The sequence below is a fragment of the Anas platyrhynchos genome, chromosome 7, assembly GCF_047663525.1.
Source record: "Anas platyrhynchos isolate ZD024472 breed Pekin duck chromosome 7, IASCAAS_PekinDuck_T2T, whole genome shotgun sequence".
NCBI classification, from domain to species: domain Eukaryota; kingdom Metazoa; phylum Chordata; class Aves; order Anseriformes; family Anatidae; genus Anas; species Anas platyrhynchos.
The window spans coordinates 32,734,842-32,746,935 of record NC_092593.1 but is presented as its reverse complement, the minus strand read 5'-3'; the positions used below and the strand labels follow the sequence as shown (position 1 = coordinate 32,746,935).

General features: G+C 40.0%; 1 protein-coding gene across 7 annotated transcripts in view; it reads right to left on the bottom strand.

The window, feature by feature from the left end:
- Positions 1 to 12,094, bottom strand: part of ERBB4 (erb-b2 receptor tyrosine kinase 4) — a 564,466-nt gene that overhangs the window by 100,408 nt on the left and 451,964 nt on the right. For all 7 annotated transcript variants that reach the window (XM_072040464.1, XM_072040460.1, XM_072040461.1 and 4 more), the window contains exon 19: positions 11,017 to 11,115. In XM_072040464.1, the coding sequence (XP_071896565.1) occupies positions 11,017 to 11,115 (99 nt within the window). The remainder of the gene's footprint in view (positions 1 to 11,016; positions 11,116 to 12,094) is intronic.

Here is a 12,094-nt window from a genome sequence, read left to right as displayed (position 1 = left end):
ACATTTCCAGCCTTAACTACAGATTCCTTTCAGAAGAAGGGAGTTATTGCTTTCATTTTTGATGCAAGATGATTGATGGCAAGGCCTCAAGAATGAGTGATAGAGGGCGAAAAAAATCAAGTTCTTTCCTTTCTGAAGAGTCTTAGGACATCGCTTTGAAATTTTCTAATATCACTGCAAAGCTAGACTTTATAATCACGCACTCAAAGCCCTTTCCTCCTTCAGGATCAATTTAAAGGGACAGCATCAGACTGAAACCTAATTTCATCAAGTGTACTATCAACAGTAAGAGTTATTTTAATCAAAGATACATTTTACCAATAACCAAGGTAGTTCATTGATCACAATTGAGAATTCAAAACAGACTACTCATTTTCATGTTTCCCCCTCGTCTGTATTCAGTTGTGTAAGAGCGTCACACTCAGGACTCAAGTGCTGCAAAAGGAAGATGATATTTAAACAAACAAAAAAAAGGTTTAAATAGACTGTTTGGTTCACTGTAATGATTTTTTTTTTTTGGCCATCCTGGCATCACTGAACCACAAACTCATCAAACGCTGACACACACTTCTTGTCTTACTTTCATGTCCACATGGAGCCATGTGTGGACTGCCACCCACTTTTTCTCCACTAACCCAACGAAACGAGCTTATGGTGACACAATGTGCTACACAACACTTTCTGAAGCTTTAGGACACACTAAGATCTTGCCAAGCCATCACGTAAACATCAACATTGGTAACCTTTGGTAGTCTACAGTTTCACTTGCATCTATGTTCTCATCTGAATGACAGCACTGTCAAGAATGCAATTGTCCTCTAAACTGAAAGAACAGAATTAGAGAGGGACAAGAAGCATCTCCCGGCTCTGCTTAAAATCAGACAGGATGCTACATTCATATCCTTAAAAGTGACCTAATACTGAAAACAGCTCCCATCCCTTACTCAGCTTCATGAATACCCCCCATACTTCTCCCTGTTGTCCACAACTCATTCATACAAGAAAAAATATTCAACATTCCAATTTGGATTTGACCACATTTTTGTCTTTATAATATACGTCATTTTAATTTTGAAACAGCTGATGACCGCAAAAGGGAAATCCACCAGGGTTCATTCAGAAAAGGTCAAAAACATTTTTTCAATCACTGTGGTATATTTCTAAAGCAACTTCTAGCTGAGGAATTCACTGGAATTTCTGACTGAAAAGCTTCAACAGAAACAGTTATGTTTAGTTTGAGCAATTTAATGTATTTTAAAACCCCAATTTATTTATTTTTAATTTTGCCAAGAAAACATTTCACCAAATAAACTCACTTTCTTGCCCCATTTTGAACGCTTTTTCTTTCCAAACATCCCCCAAACACTTGTATTACTTAAGTAACTTACCCGATGAAGTTCCTTATATTTTCATCCAAACTACCGAAGGTTCATTTATAAACCAACTGTTTCGCCTGGTTTCAGGGAACATACAAAAAGCTAAATTCCACTTTTATATCTACATATAAATCATCCCACCAACCTCCTTAGGACACCGCCTAGTTAGAAAAAGCATCCTCAACACCAGGAACATTTCCAAGCAGATTCAACCTGGTTACCCATCTGCTGACGTTACCTCCAGTCAGTACTAATGCCTGGGAACTGTCCTTAGCAGGTCCCTGTTCATCGGACCCCTCTTGCACTGAAGTCTCACATTTCCTTCAGATAAAGTGCTGCATGACCGCACCTCAGCTGTTTCCTTGATACTGTTCTGTATCACAGGATATACCTCCGCAAGTCAATCAACAAACACTTTTGAAGCTAGTATTGAACAAATTCAGCACAGCTGCCATTTGTTAACATAGCTGAAAACTTGCCAAAATTATTTCCTCAAACATTGTAGATCATCTGGCTTGCAAAGCATTAAGAAAATAGTAAACCCTGGTCCATGTGAACACTAATTGTGTTTCATGCAATGCTGATTTATCTATGCATTTTAAAACCTCATATTCTATATAAAGCAGAATCCTTTATGAAACAAGCGTAATCACCTTGTAAGTAACTAAGAGGTGAGAATACCTGATTTCTCTTCTGTTCCTAATACATGATTTGCCTTCTATCAAGTGTAATCTAACTTCTTTAAAATACCTGACTTGTTGGCAAGCACTGACTGATAACAAGAGGCATTTCAAAAGAACATCTCAGACACGTTCTCGGTGGGTAATTAGAGAAAACAGCTTTGTTTGAAAACAAACCTCATATCTGCTTTTCTAGGCAAACAATCCAAGCCAATTTAAAACCAGAATCTAATTAAAAAGAAAAGATAATAATAACCATTAAAGAATTTGCTCTGAGATTGTGAGCTCTATCTTGCAATTCACAGAGTCCCATCTATGAATGGTGGATAATAATAACAATAATCATTCCTCTGCCTGTTATCTGTTTTGTCCATCTTGACTCAAAGTCTTTCAGGGTAGGGACAAGCTCACCATGGTTTCACAGCACAAAAGGTTTCAGATCTTAATAGGGCCAAGCAAGGCTGTATGTTGCAATAAGCATCAATGCCAAAGTTAATATAGAAAATACTGCTGTGTAAAATCTTTTTTATTTTTGGAACTATAGTTTCAGTACTGGAGGACCAAGCGTTTCAAGCCAGCAATTACTGCTCTGTGATCTCACAGCCACATTGCGACCTTAGCTCCAGCTCTGTTTATCCTAGTTATTGCACTGAAGTCTGAAAGGTACTGACTGAATATTACAAAGATCATCAACAACCCAGTCATGCACCGGATTTGCTCATCTTATTTCTTACAATACAACTATGTGACAAGCAGCGACAGGGATAGTTGACTACCTCCTGTAAATAATATGTAGAATATTAATATGAGCAGATGTTAATTATTCAGTTTTTGTCAGTCCGTGACAGTTGCTGATGTATCTGAGGTGTCAGGATCAGCACTGAGACATGGAAAACAATTTAACAATTTAACTACAATGAAGAAATAAAGGAGAAATTCCAAACTTGATTTTCTTAGCAGATTTTAAGACAAAACTTACTTGATCAGTGATACATCAAGTTCAGTTCTTACAAGCCTGCACTTCCCTACTCCTACACTTCTATTAAAAACGGACACAGCATGAGTATTTGTTTTTATAAAACTGTCCTGTTTTCCTCCTGCCCCTCACTTCATCGCAAAAAAAAACAAACACACCTTGTTAATCCTTAACTTAAAGTTGACTTGGCAGTATAAAACTAAGTATGACAAATACAATGCATTGATCCTTCAGGGCCCTTAGCCCTCGCTCAGGTTGTGCCTTGCTGCTGATCTGTGAGTTGCAGCATGTGCTAGTGCTCACACCGCCTCATCAGCCAGTTTTCATGAGAAGTCTGATATGTAATAGCCTACCCATCTGGCACCGAAGTAAATCACAAACAAGTATACTTCAAAAATGATCAACCAGCATATACATACAGTTTTACAGCCGGCTCCTTTGACTTAAATCTCGAGATATTTCTTATTCAGTCTTTCCAACAAACCTAATTAGGCTCACTATTAACCTTGAGCTAGAGATGGCTTGCTGAGGGAGTAGTACAGTTAAGTCTGTGGAAGCAGTACCTCCTTTTTATTGGCAGAGGTCCTACAAAAGCCAGGTTATACATGGGGGGTTTTATGTGTGTGTTTTTGTTTTGTTTTAAATCAGTGTGGCAACGTTCTGACACATGCACTGCACTTCAGAACTTAATGTGTGTTTGTCTTATATTGTTAACGAGCAGGAGGCACAAAGAAAAAAACGTAAAGCAACAGGAAGCATCTTAAATAAAAGCTTTCAGTTTCTTTTAGTCTTAGGTCAGCATTAATTGGCCAGGTTTTGGTACCGAAGTCTGCTTTAAAATTTGCTAGGTGGATCAGCTTCTAATAACATATCACATTATTCAATAATCTTCTATTTTACCAAGTTTTGTCATAGTTTTTTTTCTGCACTTGGCATTTGAAGATGTCTGAAAGGCCCCGCAAAGAACTACATTGGTCCCAGTCACTTTGCGTATCTTTAAGGCAGGCTGCTTTGCACATGTGCAAGTATATTTTTTTAAAGCTGATTTTTTTTGGACACACCCACTTTGTTCAATTTTAAAATGCTTTTTACCAGAAGGGTCTCCTCTCATGATTTTCGTAACACATGCAGCTACGCAAACAACTGTCTTTAATGTACACTCCAAGGAAAACATACACTCCCCCCCCCCCAAAAAAAAAAAAAAGCAACATGTTACTGGCATACCTCTTACCTTTTAAAAGACATCACTACAAAATGTTTCCATCACACATGCCCTTTATAGACAATACTACTACTTGAATTTCATTATAATTTTTAATAGTTTCAATTAACATACATCTGTGTTTTTCAGCAAATAAACTAAACTAGCATGCCTTCCTTATTTTCTCCCTACTCCCACGTTTACCCAACCATATGCAAGGTTTCCAAGTTATTCTGCAATGCAAACATTAAATAAGGAGTTCTGCTGTTGCCATCAACCAAAACCTTCTGAAGGTACTTCCGAAGGCATTCAGGAATACCTTGTAACATCAGCCACTCGCTAAAGCACGTGATTTTCCCTTCAACTTGGAAGCCTTCTCAGAAGGATGATTGCAGAGGCCAAGACCTGGCCCTGCTGAATTCACCGGCAAATTCACAGCTCCATTCATTTCAACTGCGCTCCCTTCCTCCCCCCATCAGCAGGAGCAGGCAAACTCTCCCCCTCTCACTGCATTTTTCAGTTACGGTGTTATGCCAGCAGGATTGTTTCCAAACAGCCTGGCTTGTCTGGCTATGCTTATAAGCTCAGCTTGTCTGGCTGTGCTTATACTTCATCTTTTCTCTGTACTGACACATGTTCTTGCATATGGAAAATTAACACACACCCCCACAGACGCACACACATCTTACCCTCACATACTGTGGAAGGAAAAATTATCGAAGTAAATACTTAAACAGAAGATTGTTACTTAAGATGGAAATTGAAGTTAACGTGGTCTTGAAACAGTTAAACTTCAGATGACTAAAAGCAGTTAACCTTCAGTAGTGATCAGATTTCCAGCTTCTGTGGAGCCTGATCACTCTCGGGGCCTGTGCACGGTATGCAGAGTTCTCAAGGACAGCTTGATTTCTGGCATCTCTGGACAAGTTGGAAATTGTAATTGCAATCACAGTGAGCTTCTGTGCCTGGAACTGACAGGCAGGCAGGTCCCCCTCCTAAGAGGCTACACTTACAGTGTACGTTAAGTGAGAGGAAGAGGGGAGACTGCACAAAAGGGAATCTACAATCAGATGAGCTAGGTCACCCTTTTGCCCCCCCATTCCCAGCAACTTCATGTGATGGAGAGGAAACTGTTAGAACTGCAGCTGAAGCACACTGCCAGGCAGGTGCAGCAACACCACTGTTCATTAGCTGCTATTTTTACAGAGACCCCTTATGCCAGTTGGAAAGAAGGATGTTTACATAAATGACAGCAGAGGAGAGTAAGGAAAAATGTCTTGCTACTGCCATAAAGAATTTCATTTGATCCTAAAGCTGCCCTTTAAACTGAGGTTCAAGATTAACTCAGTGGTATTTCCCAAGCAGCCCTGCAGTCAGTAGAATGACTATGGAGTGAGTGTCTGCACGTACCACCCAACCACCATGACCTGTACTCAATTTTTTGGTCTTTCTGAAGCCCCTACAGGCACTGTTGAAGACTTGGGTCAAACACTTTGCTAGGCAGCAAGAGATGCATATAAGAAATTAAATGTAATCCAGCAGATAGACAAGACTATTTCCACCATCACTCATATACTCAAAAGATAGGACCATACAAGGGTCCCCAGTGTAAAGGCACTGGTATTGACAGAGAAACTTCACATCCTGGTATGTCTGGGGGGGGGCCCTGATAATTCTGTGAAAGCTGCCAAGGGCCAGGGAAGGGAACCAGGAGCTTCAGCTTAGAAACCTGCTTTGACAGCCACAGCAGAAACCAAGGGAAGTCTTCTCTTGCCTTCGCCACCTGACAAGCTGCTGTACTTTCTACAAGGCCTCCAGACGTGCCTGATGAAACAACATCAGAAGCCAAACCTACCCAGATCTCACCCAGTTTCCAGCTGAACCTTTTTGGCTGGTCAGCTATGTGACCAGTTCTCTTGAAGCCTCTGAGCCATAGGTAAGTTTGGTATGTCTTTAGTTGTCTTAATTTTAAGAGGGGCTCACAATTTAGGAAAAGCTACTTTACCTTTGTGCAGTATGTGAAGACTGACTGCTTTGTTCATTTAGTTAATTAGGCCATATATACAAACACAATGAAATAAAAGATGTGGGTATCAGCCCAACATATGCAGCTTTAATTTGTTTGCTGCGCGCCTGGTGGAGGTCATTGTCACTTATTACCTTTATACTTTGCTTGACAAATGCTCTCCTGCTCCATGAACGCTGCTACCAGGGATGGCAGGGAACTACGCTAAGTCCAGGCGAAGTCAAGAAGCCCCCTGGATCTTAATTATAAAACCATAAAAGAAACCAACTGCCTTTGAAGCTCTCTACCAGGAAACAAATGAGAATGGGAAATTTATTTCCAACCATAAATCCCAAACCCTTCAGTTTAATTTTTCCCAAGTTAACTTTCTCACCTAGCTAAGCAGCACTGCCTGCTATTATTAGCTTCTGGCCCAGTATCAGCTGACCACCATTAGTCAAACTGTCTTCATCTCAATGAGCTCAGGGACTCCCAAGGAACTCTGTGTATGCAGACTTGTGCTTGCAGCCTCTAATTATTTTCTAACAGATAATGGAGCATTTAAGTTCAGAGAGAATAGATTAAACTTGTAAGTGGATCAAAACCCTGGACAGAATCAGAGCTCACAAGATTACTTCCTGGAAACATCAAGCTTAGAGGGCTACAAAAGAAAGGCCTTCATCACTTGTCTGTTTCCCCAGGACACGTTAGTTTCAGGATATTTTTTAGCCTCAAAGACGGTTTGCTACACTTTCCAATTGCTGCATGTCTCTGGAATGTATTACATGATTAGCTGAGCATTTGGTTTGATGTTAAACCATCTGATCAGGCCAATGGCTACTTGACTTACCAGATAATCGTAACAGCCAAATAATTTGAGGTTAAGGAGGAGAAGTCATTTTCAAAAGTGAAATTACAACTCCCTGTTCAACCGTCAAGTAGCCTCTTAGCTGCTTATTTGACTTTTCTCACAATAAGCATCCTCTTATACCTCCACAGAAGCCAGGACCTTCCATCTTTCCTTACAGCTGCAGGCCTCAGGGTAAGGAGCAGGATATCCTTCCCTCCAGATACCCCTGCATCCATCCACTCATGAATCTCCTCGCGAACATGCTTGCAGGCAGGCCAGTAGCAAGAATGGCTGCACTCTGAATTCCAACTCCAGGGCCCTTCTGGGGACCGTGAAGTGTGATTAGCTAGGCAGTTAGGAGAAACAACGCCTCACAAATTAAGCAACCAACCATTTTGACACCCAAATGAAACGCTTTAGACTGTGAAATTATTCCAGACCTAAATGACCACAGATTTGAACAACTTCAGAAGGAATTGGAAAGAAACACAGGCCTAAATTATACAGAACAGTGGCAACAACAATGGCAAGGTTAAAAAAAACCACACAAGTAAAACTAAAAAAAATTTCTCTTAGATCACATGTACATTCTGTTTCTTCCCTGGAGAAGGCAATACAGGCTATGTAGTAGACTTTGGACTGCTTTATTTTAACAGACAACTACAGTAAAAAAAAAAAAACAACACTATGTAAGAGGGCAAAGAACAGAGTAAAAGCAAGATGTAGTTGGGGTTTCTGGAGAATGCACGGAAAACAGACTCTGCTGCAATTCTGTGAAGAAAAAATCCAAATAGGGGATGTACTTTTTGATGACGGCCCATTCATCATCCCCTGATGGGAGGGTGGGAGGTGTTTGGCCATAGCAGGCCAAACATCATGCATTGTATCATTATAGTCATTACAGATCCATTAGTGGGCGTTCAAGGTGCTGAAATGACAGCCCAGTAGCCAAATTGTTGTTCTTTACTCTTTTAGCATAACATTTAACAGAATTTCAGCAGCTCCCAGAGCACTTTAAGCACTTAAATTCCCCAATGTTACAAGTTTAAACCAGAGCCTATGCACTATGCCACAAACTTCTCTCCCATCTATTTCTGCAGATGGTGCAGAGTAAGTGTCCCAAGTACCCTTCATGTATGCAAACTGGTGTGTACAAGAGCCTTTACATTTTCCAGAGCCTCTCTGAAAGCAATACCAAGTTCTAGTTGCAAGTACAAGGACATATACAACTGGGTAGAGTTACCAACAAAAGCTCATCGGTATTTGACAAGTTCAAAAAAAATGAAAGCCAACTGAGTGAGACTTATAACACCTTCCCAATGACCTCCCCTTTCTATTAATAACTGTGTCAGACATTTAAGTCAACGCCCACTGTGCTCCTAAGCACCATTAGCCACCTATACACCTTTAACAAGAATCTGATACAACTGCTTTTGACCAGCAAAGACCATTCATAACACTCGTCTTACTGGAAGCACAACCGATGGATTTTGTTCTCACATGTACTTATGAATGTTCCTAATAAAACAATGCCAATGAACAGTTTCAAGTTTTATCAAGCATACTTATGCATCGTTTCTACGAGGCTTTGGTCAGTATAAAACAGTTTCCTGCTATACCTTACTCTTCAATGAATGATAGACATCGCCTCATAGTACCTCATCAATTTAAAACTATGCCCTTTCTGGGACAGGAAGGAGTGGTCACACTGAAAGCAACTATCCCAGGGCCCTTCTTTTACATAAACATTATCTCTTAAAATGATGGTTGTTTCAAGAAATATATGACTGGGTTAGGAGGTGAGTAAGGCAGAAACTTCTGTATGATTGCATGAAAAATTATTTCAAAAGAATAAAATTAAATCTGCCCTCTCATCAGTTCTGTACAGCAAAAGATGTTACAGACCACTGCACATATATCAAATGCAGCACTGATACAAAACATCTTATTCCTTCTTATTGTCACTTACACCAACTGATGATGAAGTCCAATTCTCTTTTATTATTATCAAAATAACCTCTAGGTTGTTATTAACCTGTAGGACTCACAATGTACTTCACTATTCCCCCAACTTGTTACAACTGGATCAGAGGCTTATGAGAGAATGTTAATTTAAAGAGAAACTTCTCCTAGCATAGCTGTATGTTACACAGTTAAAATCCCCATAGTGTCCAAAAAAAACATCATTTCTGGGCTGCTCATCAGATGCATGAACTGGAGGGAAAAGAGGTCCAGTGAATTAAGTCAGCAGATCAAGCTGAGCTACGAAACCTCACACTAGCAACTGTGCCTTTTAACAAGGACCTTACCTTTCCTCCGTACAGTGCATCAACATTAATATCAAGTAAGGAGCCATTGCTACTAACTCCTCGATCAGAGAACCAGATCCTCCTCTGGCAGAAACAGCACAGTTCCAGTGACTTTCATACAGTGGCATCAATTCCCTCTGCATCAGTGTCCGCTGCCATCAGACACAGTGCATCACAGCTCACAGTCAGTGGTCTTCTACTCCCTGCACATTCACTTCAACAGACTGCTGAATACCAGTTCTCTATCTGGAGCTCTACCACTAACAATGCTCTTCACCATTATTTTGTCCATTAAGTAAATATATGTAATCCTCTTTATCCCTTTAGGGCAACTCATCTCATCCAAACAGAGACATTTTTTAATTTGTGCACAATTATTCAGTGTTATCAACATAAATGTGTAGAGCTCTGTGAAATGCAGAGGAAGCACCTTGATCTATACAGCGCCAGGTCAACTGCCTGAGAACTCACGTATGATCATTTACCTGAAACAGCTAAAGCCATAGCTGTATGTTCCTATTAACTTCTAGATGTAGGAGTAGATTATACAATGGGAGTACTGTCTCCTTGTGCTTTATACCCTCATTAATGCTAATCTAATTAAGCCTGTACACTGAAGAGACCTTCAAGATTTGAAAGTCCTATGTAATTTTCAAGTTCATGAGAGCAATTTACAAAAAAGTACAAATTTCTGAATTGTTTAGAAACTGAAACTGAATAGCACACAAAGTTTCAGCATCAATAAGGCTTGGGTTTGACACAGAGCTCAGGACTCAACATAAAACATCCAAGAAAATGATCTTGACCTCTTGTTAAAAAGTATTTTAGATTAGTAAGGCAAAAGGGATTTTATATCCAGCATATTTTTTTTCTCCTTGTTATGCTTTTTTTCTGCTGACAGCTCCCAGACTCTCAGTGCTTAGTTCCCAGGGAAACTGAAGCAGAAAACAGTTAAGTTTCTGTCCCTGCACCAGTGGAGACCTACAGATGGCAAGATTTTCTCCCACAACTGCTCTCATCTCTAAACTCTGCCACGGAAGTGGAAAATATCTGGCACACGAGACATAGTTGTTTCAGCTTTCCACTGATGGGATGGCCACCTGTAAGAAAATTCCCAACGGGAAAGTTCATGCCTTGCACACTGAAAAATCCAGCCCTACGTCATTTTGGCACTGAAGTTACCCTGGTAGTCCACATACCTGCGGTTCTGGAATGCGATGATCTACATGCAGCAAGCCAAACAGGGCACAGCACTGCCTTATACTGATTTGTCTAGTTCTTCAACTTCAGAGAAACAGCACTGACCAGATGAGGTGTAACCTTGTTTTTCTGTTAGCCTTGCTACCACAGAAAATGCTACGGATATGCATTAACACGGCTTGTCAAGGACTAACATAAGAAAGGAGACTGACGACATGAAAAATCCCAGCAACTGGTTTTCTAGGGACACTGTGTTGTAGCACTCATTAAACATCAGCACGATATTGGTACTGTGTACAAATCTCCTTGTAATATTTAAATATAAGGAAAAAGAACTGACAGGAATTCTTCTTTACAACCTCTGTGGACTGAAGAAAGATCCCCCCAAGACTCGAAGTAGCTGATCATCTCCTACTTACATCCATAAACTCCACATTGGCTTTGGGACCAGTGGTCTCGTTAAGGATCTTAATGGCCACAGGAATCTTTACAGTTTCTCCCTCGGGGACCCAAATACCCTAGAAAGACACAGAAAAGTGACAGAAGACTAATAAGACAACAATCATAAAGATTTCACTCAGTTACATTTCTTTTTGATGTATTTTGTCACATTATGCATCATTATGCAGTTCAGTTGCAAACATTGGGACTGAGAATACACAAAACAAGCTATAAAAGAAACAAGGAAAAAAATCTCACAATACTACTTCTTACACCAAAACTCAACCCTTACGTAAAGTGGAATGTTTTATGCCAGTGAATGCCCTTCTTAGCCCACTTAATTTTCCTGCCCACAACCAGCCTTATATGGAGCAACATAAGCATGTCAAAGAGTTTTGCACTGCCTATTACTTCCCATAAAATTGAACAAGAATCTTGATTTTCTGTTCTGGAGTTTGATGTTAATCCCACTGAAGCTATTGCAAACTCCCACTAGTGAGTATCACCAGCAATTAGGTCATGCCATCATGCAGAAATAGGACACCTTGAGAACAATATATTTGGATTGAAATAGTTAAACGTTATTTCTCTAAGTAACTGTTATATAAGAATTAAAAGCTGAGATAGCTAAGAAGCAAACCTTGTAATTACAATTCAGCCTGTCTCTTGGGCTACTTTACCATCGCTCTTATCTAATCTATTCTGTGTTCCTGGGAATCTTGTGTTACCTGTCTCTATCATTTTATTATTTTCAAATTTATTATTTGAAAAGTGTTGTGGTGACGTTGTTGTAGTCATCTGATCTGTACCTCTTCCATTGCTGCCCCCAGTTTGGAGACAGACACCATACATGTATCTATGCTCCTTCACTGCACTGGACTATCACTTTGATTTGACAGGTATGGGTTGCTCCCAGAGGGTTTAGTGATCGGTTTGACTTGCTCCTTAAGCCCTACTTCGTGCCTTTTGAAATTGAACAGGACCAACAGATCTAAAAAAAAAAAGTAAATAAATGAAGTGTTTTTCCCTTTGTATTTTTCTCTTTGGGTTCTGCTC